General features: G+C 39.2%; 1 protein-coding gene across 25 annotated transcripts in view; it reads left to right on the top strand.

Moving 5' to 3' along the window:
- CELF2 (CUGBP Elav-like family member 2) overlaps positions 1-22,604 on the top strand; it is a 713,224-nt gene that overhangs the window by 652,768 nt on the left and 37,852 nt on the right. For 18 of the 25 annotated variants that reach the window (XR_012156850.1, XR_012156851.1, XR_012156849.1 and 15 more), the window contains 4 exons: positions 2,667-2,825; positions 4,459-4,522; positions 15,236-15,370; positions 18,185-18,316. Coding sequence is in view for 22 of the 25 variants with exons in the window: in XM_073328795.1 (XP_073184896.1) it covers positions 2,667-2,825; positions 4,459-4,522; positions 15,236-15,370; positions 18,185-18,316 (490 nt within the window). In the remaining 3 variants the exon portion in view is untranslated. The remainder of the gene's footprint in view (positions 1-2,666; positions 2,826-4,458; positions 4,523-15,235; positions 15,371-18,184; positions 18,317-22,604) is intronic. The other 7 variants (XM_073328802.1, XM_073328800.1, XM_073328801.1 and 4 more) reach the window with 1 other exon arrangement.

Here is a 22,604-nt window from a genome sequence, read left to right as displayed (position 1 = left end):
TATTTTTGGTCTAGGGTAATGAGTTTCACATGAATCACCCTCACGTCAGAGGATGTTGTAAAATGAAATAATCATTAAAGGTCAGATTCTCCCTTTCATATGCTGAGTAATTGTACCGTACTTCAAACACAGCCCCTTTGTGATATACTTCCTTATGTTGAATAGTACCTTATGCCACAGGTAATCCAATTGTTTGAAGTGAGCAAGTGTATCACAATTTAGCCCTATATAAATAACTACTCTCAGAGAAAAGTACTACTCAACAGCCTTAAAGATTGGAGTATCTGCACCCATAATTAGCATCATGATGTCAGCTGGGCTCAGGTCCGTAGCAGAACTGATGTGCTTACTCTTTTGTGGGAGGTGGAGCAGCCCTTCCAGCTCACCAATTCATGGCATAGTACCATGGTACCATAGGAGTCTGCATGTTCTACCTTGCCAGCAGAAGGAAAGGTACACAAGCGGTGCTTCCCATTGAGAAGGGGAGATAAAAAGCAGCCATAAAATAATGAGGTAGGAGATACCCCATACCTGCTTGCATAATGGGGGGTACCTCTCCAAATGGAAAGAAGGTATTGCTCTGGTCAACATTCAAAAGCATTTTCTGCCTCTTGGTTATTAATGTCAATGCTATGATAGTAAAAAGTTGACTTTTGAGAGCTGCGATTAAAATCTGGACACTCTGAAATAATATTGCCCCTGGCACTTTGATTTCACGTTTTATGGGGGGGAAAAAAGACTTTTAAGATGGAAGATGTATTATGCAATCAAGTTTCAATTGAACCACTGAAGTTATTTTTTCTGATTTCATTATTTTCAGTTCTTTGGCACACATCATTGACTAAAACGTATTTTTCAAAGTGACGCAAAATGATGAGAATGTTCATGTTCAGAAGAGCAAGTGTCTCCTGGAAATAATGAATTTTCCTATTGCTCTTTGCATTTTACTCTCTATCCTGGTTTAAGCAACTCATTTTTAAAGCCATAATTGCTGCCCTCATTTTCGGCTTTTCTGCCTCATTTTTGTATTTTAAAAAAAAATCACTCAAATGGAGGGTTAGTAGGAGACACTAATTTGTTGACATGGAATAAATAGCAATGTTTTTCTCATATAGAGCCATTTTGCTACATGTAATTTCAATCTTCAGAATGTTTGCTCCTTTGAAAATGATGAAATAAGAGCAGAAAGTGAAAAAAAATTTACAGATTCCTAAATTGCAGAGATATTGTTTTTATACAATGTACTGGCATTTCAGGATTCATAAATATGATATCAGCTGTTGTATTGAGTATTGAACTGCTGAGCTGAGTCCTGGAACAGCCATATACTATTTCTTCCTTTTGAAATTCATTTATATTCCCTTTGAAATAGACCTAAGAGTTTCACGTATGTACATGTAGCAAGCAGTAAACTATCACCACACTTAGCCTAATACCACCAATCTGAAATGGGATACAAGCTTGCTATTTCCTTTTTTATTAGCTAAACTGGAAAAATATTTCAATTTAAAAAAAAATAAGAGCTTGATTTTAATATTAGTATAAAATCACTGAGAAGAGGCAATTGTATACCAAGCTGAATCCTCCATAATCTTTATTCAATTGCTGAAGTGGTGTATCTCAGTTTTTACTCACTGAAAAATTGAAAGACATTTTTACAATGAAATATACAAGCAAGGTACTGGGGGTGGAATAATACATCTCAAGTGATCATTTTCTAAGATGATAATTCTAAAGGAATAGTATTGATGGGAGGTCTTCACACAAAAGATATTATTACCGTGGCTTATTTCATCATTTTGTCTGTTGATTCTGAATGTTCCTATCATTGTTCTATTGTGAGGTTCCTCGGCTACTCTTTGTAGAAATAGAGAATAGGAACTTTTCTGAAGAAGCTCACAGTGTAGTGAGAGTAGCCATGGGATCAGTTTGGTTAGATATAAACCCCCATTGCACACTGTAAACTGTGTCTAAAATCCTGCTGTATTTCTGGATCTGAGGCACCCAACATGGTTTTAGGATTGGGGGTGGAAGAGAAATCGGCATGACAGTGTGTAGGGGATAGAGGGGACTCAGACACTACAATGATGGGCAGCAGGATAAAACTCAAAGACAGATGGTTTCTACAAATCATGAAATGTTCTAATCCATTTGCCAAAAGTAGACTGGAATCATTATGATGCTACATTGTTCTGTAGATTTAAAACAAAAAAATCTCAAGGTTTATATCTGAAAGCAAACAGTTTCAAAATTAGATAAAAAGGGATCTGTTTTCATTCATGTGGCACTGTTTATGTCCGTCATTGTCTTTGGCTATTACTTGAAAATAGACAGAAAACAAAGAGACAAGTCCATCTTTAAAACACATGAACCGTGACGCTTAATTAAAGAGCATTGATAAATTCTGTTGTCTCTCCAGGGGCATTCAGATAGTTGAACATACACAAAGATCTGGAGGGAAAGGAGTTCAATGAAAAGAGAGAGGAAATTAATAATTTTTCAAGAGCCATGTTTAGAAATAGTTGAATAATAATTAATAAACATCATTTCAGAAATAATTTCAGGTTATTTCAAATGGATTTAAAGGTGGTAAGAACACGTGAAGGTAGAATCATGTAAATGTGTGTGATGTTAACATCTTTCTTTTCCAATCTGTCCCATCATAGGGCTGCTCTTCGCCTATAGTGGTGAAGTTTGCTGATACCCAAAAGGATAAGGAGCAGAGGCGTTTACAACAGCAGTTGGCACAACAGATGCAACAGCTCAACACTGCCACTTGGGGGAACCTCACAGGCCTTGGAGGACTCACACCACAGTACCTAGCTGTAAGTTCTTGTGAAATGTAGTGACCACCTGATTCACCTGAAGAAGTGGGTTTTTTTACCCATGAAAGCTTGTGTCCAAATAAATCTGTTAGTCTTTAAGATGCCACCGGACTCCTCATTGTTATAGTGACCACATATTTAGACTTAAACCGATATATTTATTTTAGCACACTGGAGTGAACCCTGGTAGAATGGAACTCCCTACGTTTTAACGTAGGCTCTTTGGGGCAGATAGTGACTTATTCCTGAAAGCACCCTGTAAATGTATGGCACTATATAAAACGTTTTGTAGTAATAACAGCTATTTAGAATGAAAGTTGCAAGTTATTTCAGTGCCTTGCAGTCCTCTGAAGATTAAAATTCTATTTCAGCTGGAAAATACATTTTTCACTCTGATGTTTCCACTGAACATTAAATTCTGCTTTTTTAAAAAATGTGAATAAATTTTTTGGAAGCTTTCTCTTATCAAAGTAAAATCTTCACCTTTCAGAGATTAGGTAGACATCTGAAAACCTTCTTCAACTGTGTTTGAGAACAGTCTTTTGAATCCACAATGTTTCAATTTAATTCTACTCTGCATATCAGTTTCCCATGGAAATATTCCCTGTACTCATTCAAGTTAATCTTTTAATATATTTGAAACTGGCTATCACATTAACTAGTGAAAGTCTGTAAATTAAATGCTCTTTTATTGGTACTAAATGTGCAAGGTTCATATTACTTTATAGAAGATAGATTTCATGGGCGTTTGGGCATTTTTTAAATGACATTTTCTTTGACTCTTTGAAAGCTATGAGGGAAAAATGAGCTTGCTACCTTACATTGTTCAGCTGCCCTCTGCTGGGGGGAATCTGGAACAGCTTGAGTGTGTCATAAATCATAGACTGGTGGTAACAAAGATTCTCTTATTGTTCAAGTGGTCAGGGGTCTCTGCCTTTTGCCGCTGTAAAGTTGTGAATGGTCACAGTGTATGGCATATTGACAACTGGGAAGTTCCCATATGCTGAGAGATCTGTTTCTCTGTATCTGCAGATTGCATAAATCAATTGTGTGTGTACGTGGGATGGGGTGGTTATAAATCTGCATAGACATTCATTTAGCTGGCAGTCTTTAAAAAAAATACCCAGTATATCAAGGGTTAATAGTGAATCTTGACTGTTATATAGCTAAGTGCCAGCCTATGAACTAATGAATATCTGTGTACTTGATGTACCTTGTTCTAAGAAAGAAACCTGAATTTAAGGGGTTGGGTGAGAATGGACCATGATTGACAGAGATGAGTTATGGTAAGTACTAGACTGCAGAGGTTTATAATTAGTCACGCTATGTTGGTTTAAATAGATTTAACACCTGGTTGTTAAAAAGAGTAAATTGATTAATTGTTTTAAAGCAGCGATGTTATTGAGTTTCCCCAGTGTCTGTGTTTCTTAATAGAGATTAGACATTAATATGGATTTACAGCATCATCTCTGGGGATGTTCATTCCAACAATAGGCAGAAGTGAGAGACTATATAAAACTAAAGGAAACTTTATGTATTCCAACTTTAATTTGATGGATAATTTTGTTTTAATCTTGTTGCTTTTTTGTAACATCACTTAGATGACGATGATCGTCTTATTATTAATTTGCAGCTTCTACAGCAAGCAACTTCCTCCAGTAACTTGGGTGCCTTCAGCGGCATTCAGCAAATGGCTGGTGAGTTAAAAATCATTTCATTTTGGCCAATTATATTTTATTTTCTTAGGCTCTTAAATTCTGTTATCTGTAATGATCTCCTGATGTTAGTCTTTGTATATAAAATGTGTTGTGTGTATGAGCAGGGGGCAACTCAGGATTCGGATTCAGTCCTTCTTTCAGAAACTGAAATTCAGCTAACCGCTCCTCGGTTGTACAAACAGTTTGTCTTGCATTAGTCACCTGCCATTTGTCCAGAGTAACCAATTGTAAATTGCAGGAGAGCTCTTAGTTCCTGCAGCTATATCCTACCTAGTAAAAGTGGCAATAAAGCAACAGCAGGATTACATTTTAATTTCCAGTGAGATTTCTGTGGCCTGAAAATCAAATTAATGGCAGCCCTCAAACATTTTAATAATAGGTGACAAATAAAAATGTTCTGACCTTCTTAATGAAACCCAAGATTACAGGCCTACCATTGAATCAAGCTTGCAGTCTTCTTTTTATAATCATGGGAAATTAACTGGGTGCCTTTTTGACTTCAGAACCCTAGTTGACAAAATTACACAACAGAAGCTTTTATGAAAAAGCATAATCTTTGTTCTGAAGGAAAAAAGAGAGAGAGAAAGAAAAAAGAAAATCAAAGTGTAAGCATATTTGAAAGCCAGCTAGTTGGAGGATTTCTTGGTAATGAGCTGTGTGCCAGTAGTAAGTGATGTGTAGTGATTAGTAAAAGGTCTCTCCCACTGTGTGACCTGCCATGCTGATACCCTAACTTAACATGATGCTAGAGAAGGCAGCATGTGCAGTAAATCAGACCACAGATGCACATTATGCCTGCCGTGAGGAACTGTTAAAAAGCTTTTTTTTCCTTGCTTGATTTAAAAAAAAAAAAAGGTATTCTAGTTTATTTTAATCATGAACTCAGTGAATCAATGAAATGTAGCATTGGACTTGCTTTACCATCACAAAACAACTGCTGAAATATTTGTGTGTCTTTAGGAACATTTTTTAATACTCTTTTTTTTTTAATCCAAGTCTTTAGCTTCTTCTGGCTTCCCTTTGACTGAATCCTGAAATACTTTTTAACAAGTATAGCTATACCGCATGATATAGCCATACTGCATAGGTATTCTCTGCTCAATCGTTACATTATGCCATTATTGCAGTGGCATCAGAGACTAATGTGAATCTGCTGTCTGACAATATAAATTGGCCTACAGATGACAATATCCCTGAATTATTTTCTCTTCCTCAGACCTGCTGGCAGTGCTTGCTGTTTCTATTATGTTACACTTACAATCTAGCATTTTTCTCATAAAAAAAAATCTTAATATGATAAACAGAGCAGAGTCATTCAGTAACATTTTCACAGTTGGCGTTTTTGGAGCTGGCTTTGAGCTCGAGGATTGTGTTTAATCTTTCATATTTGGTTAGCTCTACAGAATGAAAAAATTGAGAGACCCAAGGGGGGAAAAAATACTCAGGGAGATTTTTCTGTATAGCATACTCTACCATACTTGTATCCAAATAGGTTCCCATTGTCTGTTGTTCATGGTTATTGTAGGTTTAGTTTTACCTCTAATAACTGAATCATACCTGGACTGAAATTAGGGATTTACCTAGGGTGACAGCAAATGTGAAAAATCGAGACGGGGATGGGAGGTAATAGGAGCCTATATAAGAAAAAGACTGTCCCTATAAAATCAGGACATCTGGTCACCCTAGATTTTCCTCAGATTAATCCTAGGGTGTCTCTCAATCCAGTGTATGAATCAGTTATGCATAGTAGGCCATTTAATCCAAGGAAATTATCTTCTGAGGTCATAGTGGCATGTCATGTTTACTAGAACGATGTACTACTTCAGCCAAAGGCTAGATTTCTAATGGGTCCATATATTGGATAATAATTTAAGAACTGTATGTGCCTCCTGGAATGTTTTAACAAGGCAGTTTTCTTACTTGCATATTAACCGAATTTAATGCTTTTTTGAGTTTACCTTTTCGTCTCCAGAAATGCAGGGCTCTTAAATTTCAATGTCCAAGGTCAAATTCATGATGTTAAATTTCTCTCCATGCTACAACTCTATACAAAAGGGCAAAAGGCTTAGCACAATTGCATCATTAAGTTTGAAAGTTCAAAAGTCGTATATTTTCCCCAAGTTTCAGGTTTCTCCTGCAGCATTAGCCAATTTACATTGCACAGCCACTATATTTGATAGTATACTTTAATAATAAAGAGTAATTTATTAAGGTTTACAAGAGACAGAAGAATTGAAAATTCTAGGTGTGTGCAACATGGATGGGTTAATATTGCTGGAGCATTGATCTCACAATCTTAATGTAGCATAAGAGCTAGATTTGTTCCTTTTCTCAAAATGTATTTTTAATTACATCCTATCCATACATCTTACACAAATAAATATAATAATATTCATTTCCAGCTGATATGGAGCTTGTGTGTTAATGCTGGACTAGCTTTTCTTAAGGAGGAAGAAAATCTAGAAGCAATCAGCTAAGATCCCAAACAAGCTCCACAGTTAGACCTTGCAAGTTCTTTGAGTGAAAAAATGTTCATTTTGAATCAGATCTCTTGCCCCCCTCCTTGTGTTGATTTTAGTGGGAAGAGTAAGATACTACTCAACATGAGCAATGATGGCCAACTCTAATCTTAAATTTACTGTACACGTATGTAGCACCTAAAAGTATTTCTGTTAGCTCAGTCCTGCACCTTTAAAGTCAATGACTGTGTTTTCTGTGGCTTCAGTGGATCTAAAGCCCATTGAAATCAATGGACGTCTTTCCATTAATTTAAGTAGACTTTAAATCGGGCACCTAATTCTCCAAAGCATTTAAGTGTGTGTCTAAAGCCCATTAAAGTAGGAAAACACTTAATATGACGAGCGTCATCAATATCCCTTTTGCTGTTTTAATAGCATTGCAGTCTTGATTACAGGAGCTATCATTGTCTTGCCAAACTCTGCTTTATTGTTCTAACATAACACATGCACATACTTATGTCACTACTCTCAATTATACTGTAGTCTTTTTTCCACTGACTACTGTAATGCTTAACAATTTAAAGGCACTGCTTTTACTTTTATGCATAATATTAGGCTGCAGTGTATGGATTGTACTTGCTCATTGTTTGTGGGGAATGTCCATAATGCGGGTGAAGTAGATCACGTGATTTGATTGTCTAATAAAAAAATAGAAGCTACAGTTAATGACTGTTCAAGCCAGAGAGTTCCCCTCTTCAAATGTATACAAGTTACATTGACAACCTGATGCAAAGCTCAGTGAAATCACTTGGATCTTTCCATTGACTTCAGTAGGTTTGGATCAGATCTTAAAAATCTGATTTACATTAGGTGAGCTAAGTTAACTTACTAGTTTTAAAAGTACATTGAAGATATGACGTAATATTTTACATTATGTGACAGAATGCCAGGAGTTTATGCCAGAAGAGATGTCAAAAAATATTTTTATTTTTCCCCATGAAGGTTTTCCATTATCAATACAATTAATTTCAAATATTTTGTTATAAATGTAAATAGATATATGCATATAGATATTAGGTATGTATACTTGTGCATATGCATAGATACACACACACACAGGGTTATATTGATTCAGTTGGATAGTGTGAAAGCAAAAAAATAGGTTGAAATAGAAGAAAGTGATCCATACTTTTGCATTTATCTTCTTTGGATTTCAGATTGATAAACGCTGTCCAGCTGGGCCTTTTTCTATTTTCTAACATATGTTCCTAATCCTTTTGAAATTCTCTCATGGTTCGGTTTAAGATTTGGGCTGAGCTTCTGACTGGTCCTGATTTTGATTCAGTTAGGTTCACCCTTTCCCTTTGACCTGAGCTAGGTTTCCTCTGACTCCGTGGGAGCAGACAGGTGAGAGAAATTCCACAAATTTCTGCTTACTGAGTGTTCCCTTAATCACTCCATTGGCTCGGAGGATCTTGAGGGAAGGTGTAGAAGTCAGGACCTTCTGCATAGAGGCGCTGTGCTTTCTCATTGGCTCTCACGTCCTTTCCCTCGGCTCACTCCTACGCAGCACTTTTCCAATTGAAGCATACTAGCCAGGTTTCTCCTCCTGGGCCTTGCCCATAGGGCCTCTTTAAAGGGGTGTCCTGTTCAAAGTGAGAAACTCCGTCGACTCCAGGAATAATGCCGTACCATGGCTGCTTCTTACATAGGCACAACTGAAAATGTTGGGCAAAGGGACTCAAAGCAATGAGGTCAAACAACTGCGCTTCCCCCAAAGGTGCCATTTAATCAAAGCCAATCAGTCCACATTTTCTAGGTTTCACGATGAAGCGTTAGTTGACTTTTTGGAGAGCACACCATTGAAGGGAAAGGGTTTGTTCTCTAGTTAGTGTACACGCAAACTCCTGCAAACAGGAGTGGCACAAGCACATTGAGGAGTCCACCAGCCCTCCATAGCCTGGGAGATTTGAGAATACAAAATGGACTCTTTGAGTTAGGTTCAGTCAGAAGGAAGGGACTGCAAGTCTGGCTGAGCCTTACGCCAACTGCGGAAGGCCTGGAAGAGGCTCCTTATTCCCTCTCCCATATTGGGCACTCACATAAAGACCAAGCAGAATGTAGCAGGAAAGCTTTGACTCAGCACAGCACTAAAGCATGTGCTTAATGTCATTCTTATTCAGGAAAACACGTAAGCACACACTTAACTTTAAAGCACATGTTGAAATCCCATTGAGGTCAATGGAAAGTTACTGAATTCAATGGGACTTAAGGATGTGCTTCAGTGCTGTCCTAAATAGGGATGAATTTAATATATGCTTAAATTTAAGCATGTGCTTAAGTGCTTTGCTGAATCAGGGTCTCAGTGGTTAGAAAAAAGTAAAGTACTAAATATTAAATAAACAGCTGTTCTAAAGATGGATTCAAAATATATGTGATTTGGTGGGAGCTAGAAATCTGAATTTTCTATTCTATCCATCTTGACTGGTGCTTGTAATTTCAAGAGCACTATTCTGGACCTCTCCCTATCCCAAGTAAAGTCCTTGGAAATCTGATTCAACTTTTTAAAATAAAAATCTGGAGTGTCTGATAACATCAGTGTGAACAAGTAACTTACTTTTTTGATCAGAGATGATCAACTGTACTTGCTTTGATCATTAGTCCATGTTTCTTAAATTTCAGTCAGGATTTAATGTAAAGGGAATAAACCCTATGTTTGGGGAAACTAACTAGGCAAAAGGAAAAAGGTAAATAAATAATTGGGCCAATATTACTGATTGTGGGGTGCCTCTGTGTTGGGGTGACGAAGGTGATACACTGTAAAGGACCTGGTCAGAAAGTGCTCAGGAACCATCCTCTGAAAATCAGGCCTCTTTAAGATGACCAAGGCTGGGCTCTAAACCAATGAATATTTTCCCAGAAAGGAAGGATTTAAGCAGGAATTTCTTCAAGGTGAAGATGCAAGTGATCCTCAATTATTTTAATACTTACTAAATGTTTTGCATGTAAAACTGAAATAAGCATAAAAAGCTTTTAAAAATGGCTCATGATTCTGCTACGTCCTATACGAACAAGCCCCTGATCCTTACCACTTGCATTTATCACAAGGAGAAAAACTATGGTGACTAAAGCAAGGCAGATTGCCTTATGGAATGAATGTTTGCATTGGAGGTAGCACAAGACGTTATAAAATGTAAATCTTGTGCTCTCAAATTTACCCGTGTTTTCACAGAACTGCATCTGTGACTGTGCAGCACTAAAAAAATTTCCTGCGAATGTGCTAATAGGCCTTATGAGAATGTTCTATCACCATCCATCTGTCACTTTTTAACAGGCCTGATTGGCAAGCACTTGTAACAACTGACATCTGTTCTTGCTTATTGATATGTAGATTTATGGTAATTGCCATGAACAATAAGATACGAAATTACCTAAGGTGAACATTAAATTAAATTTTCATGCCCCTATCCTTATAAATAATTTTTTTTAAAAAATCTTAAGTTTCAAGCAGGCATATTGTGCATCTGTTTTGTACATAATTTAATTGTGTTTTTTTTTAATTTGCCAAGTAACAAAATGAAAGTTGTGTTCCTTGTAGTTCTGACTATTTGCCAGGCTGATGGCACGTTGGTAAATACACATTATTAAAAATGGAATCAAATTGTAATGTGGTTCTAGCACTTTATAAATCATTTTGCTTTAATTCCCAACATTTTCTCCATCATGAAGATGAAGAGTTCTTTCTTACCGAGGAGTTCTCTCCCTGCAAGTGGAAGTTCACTCTTTTTTTTTTTTTTAACATGCCTATGAGGCTGTTCTTCAGTGTTAAGCAGTTTGCATTTCTTCAGCAAGAGGTACAGTTGCTGAGCATGCAGCAGTTTCAAATAAAAAGAATCAAATCACTTTCTCTATAAGTTTGTTCCGGTGTTTGAGGCTGTTTTTAAAAACCTGTGTGATGTGAAAAGTATGGACTGCGGGAAAGGAGACCATGTGAAAGGATAGTATGTGCCAGGCAGCAGACTAATCCCCAAAACTATACATTGGTTAGAAGTTAATTGAGCCGGAATCTATTTCTACTGTGTGACCAAATCGGCTGTTGGATCTGCGCATCAACAGTACTTGGTTCCATCTTCTGAGTTTGTTCTAGCAAGCTGTGATGTTGACACATTTCACATAAAGGAAAAAAGCCAATAAACAGGGAGCAGCAGTGATGATAAAATATCTGGAGGAAGTGAAATATAGTAATGATGAGGATAGATTATTTGTGTATTTTAGCCGACAGCCTTTGGGATGGGAGTGAGGAGATACGTCTGTAGATTTCATCAGTTCTACAGCACCCTGGGCACTGGGTGTGTTCTCAGCCTGTTATTAACATTTACACTCTTGAGTTCCACACGGTTCGATTCTTTGGTTTTTTCTCTAATGCATGATGACAACAACAAATGGATCTTTTCTGGAGGCCCCATAGCTGACACCACATAACATCTGAAGAGCTGGTTTGTGGCCAGTGTGTTGTAGTCACTTTTCCAGTGACACATGCAGGGTGGGGAGAGGACTTCTTTGATATATGTTTCTTGCTTCTTAATATTCTTTTGGGTTTGAAGAATCTTCTGCTAGTGGAGGAGATCACCCTTTGCTTCCACAGGAAGCTAGTCTATCTGCTTCTTTGTGCTATAAAAAGGTTTTGTGAGATGGAGAGATATGGGCATTCATTTTGCCTCCACCTGGGTGCTAGACTGGCTCCCCAGGCTCAGGCGAGCTGTTACTTTTGGTGCTGCTGATTAGCCTTGTTTCTAATTCTTTGTGTTTTGTTTTCCTCAAGCACAGCATGTCTCTCAGCAATCATAGCCTTGCACCCATGTAGCTCTTCATTGGCCACAAAATAGAAAGCAATTGTGAATTGTTTACAATTCTTTTTGCTTACAAAACGAATTTCAGAGAAATCTGCGTGCATGTTGCGGAAATTGGTGGGATTCCACCAGTCGGAAGCTATCTCCTAAAATACTTTTCAGCATTGCTGTATGCATCTTTGTTCACCGCTATTTGGCAGTCTAAATTGTGAACTGTTTAAAAGTACCACGAGGAAGCATCACCACACACAAAATATAATTCAAATGCAATCTCCTTCTGATCACCAGCCAGTCCAGTGGAGAGAGAGGCAACCAAGACATGCTGCTTTATTGCGTATTTCTACCAGCCAGACCACAGAATGCCATTAACTGTGGCCTCCGTGAAGATTTGCATTGTTTACTGAAGTCTTGGGGTTGAGCTGTGTAGACTTCTAGTGGACCTGAAACTTTATGATGGGCACACTGGGGCCAAAGAGCAATCCAGAATGAAACCTGAGCCCACATCCCATCCTTCAAAATGTTTCCCATGCTTGCAAAGAGATGGAGTCAATAAACTAATAGGTCTCCTCTGTCTCTAAATTTGGTGATCCACTGGCTGAACTATTCTGGAGGCTCTCCGTGTAAATCAGAATTGTAGAATGTACTTTACACATCCAGCCTCATTTAGTTGCAGATTGTGGGTGCCTATATGAGTTCACAAGTGTGTGAACAAGAGAATTCTAGGAGCTTCTCTCTCTCTTTCCTCCCCTACTTTTGTGTCCCTGGATAAGGGCCAGGCACAATCTTTACCCTTGTGCTTCCTGAGAGCTAGGAGATGAGGGCCTCTAATGTCAGAAACTCTGGAAGATGGGGAGGGGCCATAGCCAGCTTCCCTCTCCATACCAGACAGCACAAACTTGTTTGTTGCAGGCTGTAAAAAACCATAAGCAGTGGCCCTGCTCTCCAAGAGGACTTGCACCTGCCTCCAGCAGGGACAACGTACCTCCCAATTCATCCCTTCGCTATCATTGCTGCAGTTGATGAGCAAGTATTCAGCTATGGATAATGTCCTAAAAAGATATACATAGAAATTTCAGATTATTTAGTGATGGACAAGCTCTTAAAGGCATGGATCAGCATAAACAAATGTGAAGCTTCCCCAAGCATCCTCACTTAACCAAACCTATGCATTGAAAAGTGCCTAGCCAAACCACTTTGTGTTGGAAAACTCACAAGGGCCATCTCTCATAAGAAATTTCCATTATTCCCTAGGTTTAGCCTCTTAGGAAACACTACTTGGTATACTTTAGTATTTCTTTGTCCTATCCCATCTGAAATGAAGAAGTTCAAGGCTCAACCTTTTCAAAAAGTTCACCAAATTCTTTCATGCTTCAACAGAAGACTTGGTTGAAGAAGAGTTGTGTTTCAGGCTGTTTATTTTTTTTCAGACAGGTTTGCCCATCCCTAATTCTTTGGTAATTGTAAAGTTTCCATGTAAATAAACGACAGAGTTTTTAAAGTATTTTTGTAAAGCACTTTGAACGTGAAGAGTGCTGTGTATAATCATGATAAAGCTCTAGCTTAAAAAGCTGAGCAAACTCAATGACGACCTGTGATTACAGGATACAGTAGTTACACCTAATTACCTTGGTTATTAGTCCCTTGTAATTAGAGTAATTACCTGTTTTATTGTGCCTTGTAAACTATTATAGGTGATAGGGTTTGAGACAAACCTTATGGTTTATATAGTTCTTAAATTCTATGAGTAGTCATGAGAGAGGTTTTCCTCTGTTAGTCACTCAAAGTGTATGATGTTGGTCCCAGACTCCTCTAAGTGATGGATCTTCAGCCACATTACCGGTAAGATCATCCATCACCTACTTCTTTTTTTTTTTTTTTTTTTGGTAGAGCCATTATTGAAAAGTGCTTGACACCCACAACTGGGTACAATTTTCAGAAGATCTCCGTTCTCAGTTAGACACCTCAATAAAGTGACCAGATTTTCAGAAGTTCTCAGCGTTTAGCGGCTCTGATGGTAGAACAATGGAACTTCTGAGTGCTGAGCATTTCTATGAGATTGGTTTCTAATGTCTAACCTAATTCTGTCGTGTGTTAATTTCAAGAGATTGCTGCTCTTTATTTGCCACCTGCTCTCAGTCTCTGTAAAATATCCCTCCTGCTCTTTTATTTTATTAGCTCTCAAATACTCATAGAGTGTTGTGATAGCCCCTCTTCTCATTTTCTCCAAGTCCATATTAAGTTCTCCTGCTCATATGGTCATAGCTTAATTACTCTGACATTCTCCTCTGGATTTCCTCTAATTTATCAATGTCCTTTTCATATGGCATATGCAGAACACCTGCGTGTGGCCAAACCAAGGTGCAGGAAAGAGGCATTATTTCTTCCTTTGTCCTACAAATGATGCCTATGTATATAGCTATGATGCCTATATATATACACACTTGGTACACCATTTTCATCTTTGAGCAGCTGCATCACATTGAGATTTCAAGTTCTTTGTCACATTGTTGTTCTTTAATCATTTTTCTTCCATTTTGCATGAGTGTTGTTTAGTATTTGTCTGTCAACAGATGTTCCATTTCATATTTATCTAAGTTAAATTCCATGTTTTATAAATTTTCCCCTCCCTTGAAGGTCTTTACATCATTCTGAAATGTAGATGTATCCTTCGCTACGTCTCGTAAAGTATTGAATAAACTAACAAGTGGTTTTGGGAACCTGGATGGCTTACATGATGCAAAATGTTCTGCCTAGAGGTCCCCAGTTCAAATCTGGCCCCAAATGATAGTGACTGAAAATCATTACTGTCTGATATCTGTTCCGTGCTGAATTTGAAATGAATTGGATGGTCTCGATTCAGTTCCAAATAGACAGAAGGAATTTCCGGCAAAAATTGCTCTCACAATTGGCTATTATTGTGTGGTAGACTAAGTAGAGAAGTGAAGAGGGGACCTGGGGATTGAACTTGATAAGATCCAAGTACCTCTCAAGCAATAACTAATTTACCTTCTCTCCACCTGCATGAGGTCAGGAAGTATTATTATCCCCATGTTTCACCCAGAGAGATTAAGTGACTTGTCACACCACAACTCTTTGACGGAGATGGGAACTGAACACAAATTTCCTGAGTTGTAAGACCGTGCTATAACAACAAAACCATCCACCCTCTTACCTGTAAGACAGATACGAGGCGCGTTGGCTGGCGCCAGTGTGAGGTGGCTTATTCTGTCCAGGCTCTTCTGGGAATGAAAGGAGAGTTTAAGTCACTGGTTAGACTGTCAATCCGGCAACCTTTACAAGTCTTATATTCCTTTACAATAAATACAACTTTTAAATCTCTTCATTAACCCTATTGCTGAAACTGCCTTTTGTTCTCTGCGCAGGCATGAATGCTTTACAGTTACAGAATTTGGCAACCTTAGCAGCTGCAGCAGCCGCCGCCCAAACCTCAGCTACCACCACCAACGCAAATCCTCTCTCCACAACGACTGGTGCTCTGGGAGCCCTCACAAGTCCCGGTAAGAGTAGTTTACTTTCCATTCAGATTCTGCATTAAAGACAGGAAGGAGAGCCTCAGAATGGTGATTCTCTATCTGTTTATCACCTCCAAAAGCAACGAACTTGCATATGAAAAGCGTGGAGGCTTTTTTTTTTATTGAGTAGAATTTTTTAATTAAAAATGTGTGTTTAAGCAGCTAAATAAGGCCTGGATTTTGCAAGTTGTTCCATGCAGGCACAGGGGTCTGCTCTGCCAAGCTCACTGCAGGATTAGGGGCAACATTGCAGCCTTACAACACCCAGCAGGCACAAGAAAACTCTAGCTGCATGAGGAACTCAGTGAGGTTTAACTTTTCAAAAAGAATCCAGAATATGAGCCAAGTCCTCTCATGCTAGAAAAAAAGACAAATTAAATTTGTTTCCTCTTTCCCCTTGCCTTTTCTTTTTCAAATTTTCAAATTTCTTTCCCTTGCCTTTTCTTTTTCTTCCTCTGGTGCCTTCAGAGATTGCTTCTGCTGGTAACTGAGAGGCGATTATGGAAGTAAGACCAGATAAATAGTGAAAATCTTGCCAGATTCTGATCTCCATTACACTGATGTAAATCCCGTATACAATAACTCCTCCTCATCTCCAAAGCCAGTGGAGGGTAGAGTTATTTACATTGGTGTAACTGAGCTGAGAATCTGCCCCCTTATCTGTGTTTATGGCAGGTCTAAAAACATTCATATCATTTTGGATGCCACTAAAGAAAATTTCTGTTTAATCTTGTTTCTAAGTATATTCATCCCTCATGATAAAATAAGCTGTGGCACAAGGTTTGAGCTCAACCGCAAGGGAGGCAATCTTTGACATATGTTATAGGCAGAGATTGTAACACCACCTATTATTATTAACACTTCTATTATAAGACTCTGTTTTCAGTAGCTTTTACCTTTTTACCAGACTGTTGGACTGAATTTTTCCATGCCTGGTGTCTGCCTCAGGCTGAATGTGTTAGGAACGTTTCGGAGACAATGGTGCAGCCATTTCCAAGGATGAAGCTAGGGGGAAGAATTTCATTTTGCAATGTTAAAAAAAAAATAATAATACTTCTGCAGTCTTTTCTTTGGGAAGCTCTAGAACACTAGGCTTTGGAGTGGGGACTCGAAATTTGTCAGGGATGAGGCCTTTGTGTCAGAGATGTGTCTTTTTTTGTTTCTCTGGAAATCTGCCCAAATTTGGTCAAGTTTAAGTGTTCAAAAAAACCTCAGTTCAGACATGCCCAGTAGCGACTTGTTAGGGTATGTTTAATCACTTGAGCTGGAGGTATAGCTCAGATAGAAGTCTGCACGCTAGCTTTGCTCGAGCTAGCGCACTAAAAATAGAAATGCAGCCATGTTGGCACAAGTGGGGGGATGGACTAGTCACCCAAGTAAGCACCTAGGATCCAAGGCGGGATTGTACTCAGGGAAGCTAACCCCTCCTGCTGCCTATGCTGGCTACACTTCTGCACTTGATCACACCTAATGCATTCATGTCTACCCAAGCTGTAAATTACATCTCCAGCATAAGTATAGACATTACCCTTAGTGCTTAGCAGCTAAAATCTCTGAAGATTCCATCCTCCCTGAGCATGCTCCATCCCCAAACAGCTCCTAGTGCTCATCGGACTGCAAATATACCATTCCCACAAAGCAACAGAGCAGGATCCAACCCAGGGGCTATGGGGCTTAAAAAGACTTTCTCTTGAATTACTGCTTCTCAGCCAGGATGGGGCTGGGCATCAGAACTGACAGCAGAAAGCCTGTCTCTCCTGTGCTCTCGATGACACCCCTGCTGGAGCCCAGGCAGTGTGGAGGAGGAAGGTGCCTCACTCAAATGCAGAGGAGGCGGGAGCTAGACTGGGGGAAGGGGGCTGATGAGACCGGGACTATGGTGAAAGAGAGAAAACGTGACTTGAAGTTTGGGGGGGAGACTGGGACTGATTGGGCAAGAAAACTAGGACTGGGAACGAGTGGAGGTGAGAAGACACATCTGACCAGGAGCTAAGATGAGAAGGACAACAGGGACCAGCTAGATAAAGAGACTGGGACAAGGAGCCTGACACAGGGGAGACTGGGACAGAGACCGGGGTGTGGAGAGGGGAAATTAAGACTGGGAGCTAGTGGGGATGGGAAAAAAGAGGGCAAGGGAGCTTTATGCTGTGGGGAAGGCAGAGAGAGATTGGACAAGGAGTTGGTGTGGGGAGGCAAGGAAACTGGGAGTGGGAAAGGAAAGATACTGGAAGGGTAGGGAGACTGGGACTCAAATGGGGACCTTAGAGGGGGAGACTGGGTCTGAGGTGAGACTGGGTAGGCGAGGAGAATGGGCCTGGGCCTGGGACGAAGAGCCAAGGGGTGGGAAGACACAGGACTGGGACAGAGACGGGTTAGAGGGGATGGGAAAGAAGGGGTCAAGCTTAGGGGAACTGACAGAAGGGTCTGTGATGACTACCGGAACACACACTCCTCCTGGCATGGCACCCAAGATTCCTGAGTCTCACTATTCTTTCTGCTGTCATCAAATCTGTGAAATCCACTGGCAAAGTGTGTGTCTCGCACGGCTGTCAGAAACTCTGTTAGCTCAATTGGTAGACATCTGTGCAGTAGATCTAAAGGTTCCAACCCTGCTGATGGCCCATGTTGGCAACTGTATGATGCCACATGATGCAATTTCTGTTTTTTTTCAGTATGCTCTTTTAAAAACCTAGGAATTAACAAACAAAACACTATGTTAAAAGAACATTAAGGTTGCAAAGTCAAGCACGCAAAAGCTAGGAAATTCCATACTGAGGACCCTTGCCTTATTTGTTGCAGAACTTGGAAGTTGTGTAGTGCATGAGGCAGGGGACTGCATGAAGAGGAAGGACAGTCTCATGGTTAGGGCAGTTGAATGCTGCCCTGGAGAACTGGATTCTATCCCTGCCCTGCCAAACTACGTGATGCTGGGCAAGTCACTTAACCAAACTTTTCACAGGAGGTCACTATTTGTATTTTCATCGTGTTCTGGGTGCTCAACTTGAGACCCTGGAGTATGACTTGCACAAGTGCTGAGCACTCACAGGTGCAACGGAAGTCGATAGGATCTGTGCTTTGAAAAGATAAAATGTTATATAATGCCAAGGATCTGAAAAATCATGTTATAGGCATCTCAAATAAGCACCCACAATTAGTGGATACTTTTGACATTAATTTCTCTGTACATCAGTTCTCCATCTGTAAAATGGGGATAATACCACCCTTCAACAGAGGCTTTGTGAACCTACATTAATTAACGTTTGTGAAGCACTCAGATACTATCCTGATGAGTGCCATAGAAAATTCAATGAGGAAATGAATAGTTCTGAATTTAGAGCAGGGTTTGAATAGTGTGCAGTAAATAAGGAATGAGGCCACACATTGAACAATGAGGAGAAAACAAAATATTCAATAGCTGCTCATTCAGTAAGCACCATCCTGTGCACTGAATGAGACAGGGCTCCTCTGGAAAAAATAGTGTGGTAATATAGTAAAGACTCTATTATCATGCGTATGTACAAAGGGGCTGAATTAAGGTTGCAGAGGCAACCTTAATTCTATAATGACTCTCCATGAGGTCTGTGGTACAAACAGCTGTCTTGAGGATTCTATACACCATAGATTTTGGAGATGAAAAAGACTCCTCAGATCAACTAGTCCAACTTCTGCAAACATAGGATTGTTCTAAAGGGCATTTCCAAATGTTGCTTCACCTGAATAACTCCAGAGATGGGATTATTTACACTTCCCTTCCAATATTATTTAATGGCCTAATTAACCTTATTGTTAGAAAATGTTTTCTGGTATCCAGCCTAATTATTTGCTTGCATCCCACTTTTCCAATAGCCACTTTAAATGGTTCTTTCCCACACAATTAGAGCATTCTAAAAGTTAGGGATGGCCTATTTAGCTATCTAGCCCATATTGCTACCAAAGGATTGTTCACTACTGTATGTTTTTTGCTGTGTTGGGAAGACTAGCTTTGAATGTCTGAATATATCCAGGCTTCTACTTGTATCTTAATCATCTTTATCACCTTTTTCTGGACCCCCTCCAATGTGATTATGCCTTCATTGAACTGGGGCACCCAGCACAGCACGCAGTGTTGCAAATGTATTTAATTCAATGCTACATGAAGATAGGCTAACCTATGTAGTTGTGCTTGTACTTCATATAATGTAGAATATATTGTGCAGTATATCACATTGTAAAATTGTATACATACATAGCTATTCAATTATATCGTAGCATCCGTGCTGAGCATCTCCTCGCATTTATCTCTCTCTGAGTCATATTGCCAGTGTTTTAGATTATATTTCCCAAAGCTATGTTGGTTTTGCATTTTTTGAGATAAAATTTCATTTTCTGATTCCTTCTGGTTTCTCTGATCTGGCAAGAAATACCTTAACTCTTCTCTACTTCCCTTGAAAAGCGTGGAAGACTAAGACCTTATATGGGAATGCAGGGCTCCTCTATTGAGTCAGATGCTAAAGCCCTGAATTAAGAGGCAGAGTAATTACTCCACCCAGGAAGGAGGTGAAGTTTGGACACTCCTCAGCTAATGTAAATCAGCATAGCTCTGTTGGCTTCAGTGGAGCTCTGCCATTTTATACTGGCTGAGCACCTAGCCCAGAGACTTCCCTACGAAACTTGGGGAAGCTTTGGAAGAAGCCGGAGGTGGCCTTTTATTTCACCGTAATTTCATTTATAAAGCTGAGGGTACTGTATGGACGCTGTTTGCATAATACAAAACAAACATCCCAAATATGCAATAAAACTAAATACTAATGAGCGCTAGCGCTAAGAAAACAAACTTGCACCATCCCTGAAAAGCAAAGGGCCTAACAGTGGGAACTTGCAAATCCTCCTGGGAAAACAGGTGTTTTCAGATGATGGCTGTGAATGGGATGTGCTGAGGCAGATGTTTCAGATGGGATGAGTAAATACCTCCTAGGTGGCAACACAGTATGGGGGGCAGTGGTGGCCCCTTAGTGGCAGAAACCATGATTGTCAGAAATGACTCATGATTTTGGGTGACACCTTGATGATTTTCAACAAGGGCTGAGCACCCAACCTCCCAAGTTAGGCATTCCCAAATCGCAAATCGCTTTTCAAAATCTTAGCTGGAGTTAATAGCCACAGGAAAACCATTTTCAGCATTTGAAAGCTTACTGTGGCACTGAGTGCATATTTAATAGTCTCCTTATGCCCATATGCACTCCACAACTAACCAACCATTGTTAAAATGTCCTTCCATTTAACCTTTCTTATCTGGTTCCACATTCTTCACCCTATTACATATTTTGTAAACCTGAACAATATCTTCATGGATTCTTCTCTGCTCTATGAAAAATACGTTTAGTTCCATAAAGCCTTTGATAGTAGCACAAAGTGTTTCCATTAAAACTTGAAATAGATTGGCAGAAAACTTTTGACTCTGCCTTTCAGTACTGGAGGTTTTGTCAGAGGAATGGGGGTACTTCGGATCTAGTTTTCTTTTAATTGAATTCTCCAGTTTGTCTGGTTTAGTGGGAATAAATTATACTGTCTGATTACAAAGCCCAGAGTAAGCACAAGAAGAAATGTTTGTTTTTCTAGATAATACATTAAATCAGTAGGCCCTGATTCAGGAAAGCTCCCATATTCAGGACAGCTTCACTTTAAGTCCCATTGATGTCAAAATGCTGTCCTGAATAGGTATGTATGTACATAAATACTTTTCTGAACTAGGCCATTAATAATAGTCCAACACCACAAAAATTCAAATCCAGATTTATCCCCTATTCCTTCAAAGTTCATTTCATGCGCAGATCTAGGGTTTTGGTTCCATCCAGAAATTGGAGCTAGCAGTAAAATCTGGCATCCTCAAAAGATGGGTGTTGCAATTTGGACTCCTCTTTAGACCTGGTCCTGTGAGGTTCAGAGTGCCCTGGACTTGCACTGAGTTCTGCAAGTGCTCAGACAGACTTGGATCCACTCAGTGCCTAATGGAGACACAGGCATAGAGATGACCCCAAACCAAAATCTTGCCTGATATTTGAGGATGCCACATTTTGCGGCTGGCCCCCAAGAAGGCTTAATAGGACTTGAAAAGTGATCAGCATCTTGCAGGACCGGACCCTCTAATACTAACTGTTGAGTTTATATGAAACGCCTCCTTTCAAAGTTCAGCCAATTATCTATTTCAAAACAAAACTCTGCATTTTACTATAAACACAACCCAGTACAACTCCTAAATGGCTTTGACTCCAGTCTATGAACATCATTCCCTTCCCTGCGCTGAACACTTTAAAGCATTCTCTCTCTTTCTAAATACTTTCTCTTACGCTTCAGACAATATTAATCCAGAAAGGACAGAGACAATGCAATCCTCAAAACTATTAATTTTTTTATAATTGTAAATTTATATTTTCAATTTTGCATACCCATGGAAGTGTCTCCCTACAGCATTGTTAGAAATTATTTTTTAAAAGCCTTTGCTTAAAAAAAACATGAAAGATTAAGCTTTCATTTTAGAAAAAAAAATCCCCTCAGGCAATAAATAGGTTCTTTTGTCTAGTGGCCTTGGGAAAAAAATTAAAATAGCTTAAATTGCCTGTGGTTATAGAGTAACAGTTTTTTGCAATTATTAGATGGTAGTGGATAAAAATGAAAGAATAAAAACCAGGTAAATGCATATTACTCTTCCATAAGTTTCTCACGGGTCTTTAGAAGCCTCATTTAATCATCTTTCTTGTCTTTTATTTTGATATGATAATTGTTTCTTTTATTTACTTTAATCACCCCTATTTGGTTAATGAATTGTTCACTCTGTTTTTCCCCACTTGCTTGGAACACTTTTCTTTTTTAAACCATTGGAACTGTATCAGTGTAGAGAGGCAATATTTTATAATGGTTAAAAAGTGGGAGTAAAAATCAGGAATCCTGGATTCTCTTCCAGACTGTGGCTAGATCTTATAAATAGATGCACTGGCACAGTTCCCAGTGCCTGCACAAAACGCCGGTAAAGTCAGTAGGACTCCACATGGGTGCCAGGGGGTACCCTAGCAAACGCATGTTCAAGAACAGGGCCTCTGCCTCCAATGCACTGTGTTACGCTTAGCTTGCCTTGATTTACCCACATGTAAACTTAGGGATAATAGAATTCACCTACCTCACATTGATGGTGTTAGGTTTAATTAATGTTTACACAGCACTTTTAAATTCTCTGGTGAATGGT

Source organism: Lepidochelys kempii, chromosome 1, assembly GCF_965140265.1.
Source record: "Lepidochelys kempii isolate rLepKem1 chromosome 1, rLepKem1.hap2, whole genome shotgun sequence".
NCBI classification, from domain to species: Eukaryota; Metazoa; Chordata; order Testudines; family Cheloniidae; genus Lepidochelys; species Lepidochelys kempii.
The sequence above is the reverse complement of the archived record's forward strand: the minus strand, read 5'-3'. Positions and strand labels throughout refer to the sequence as shown.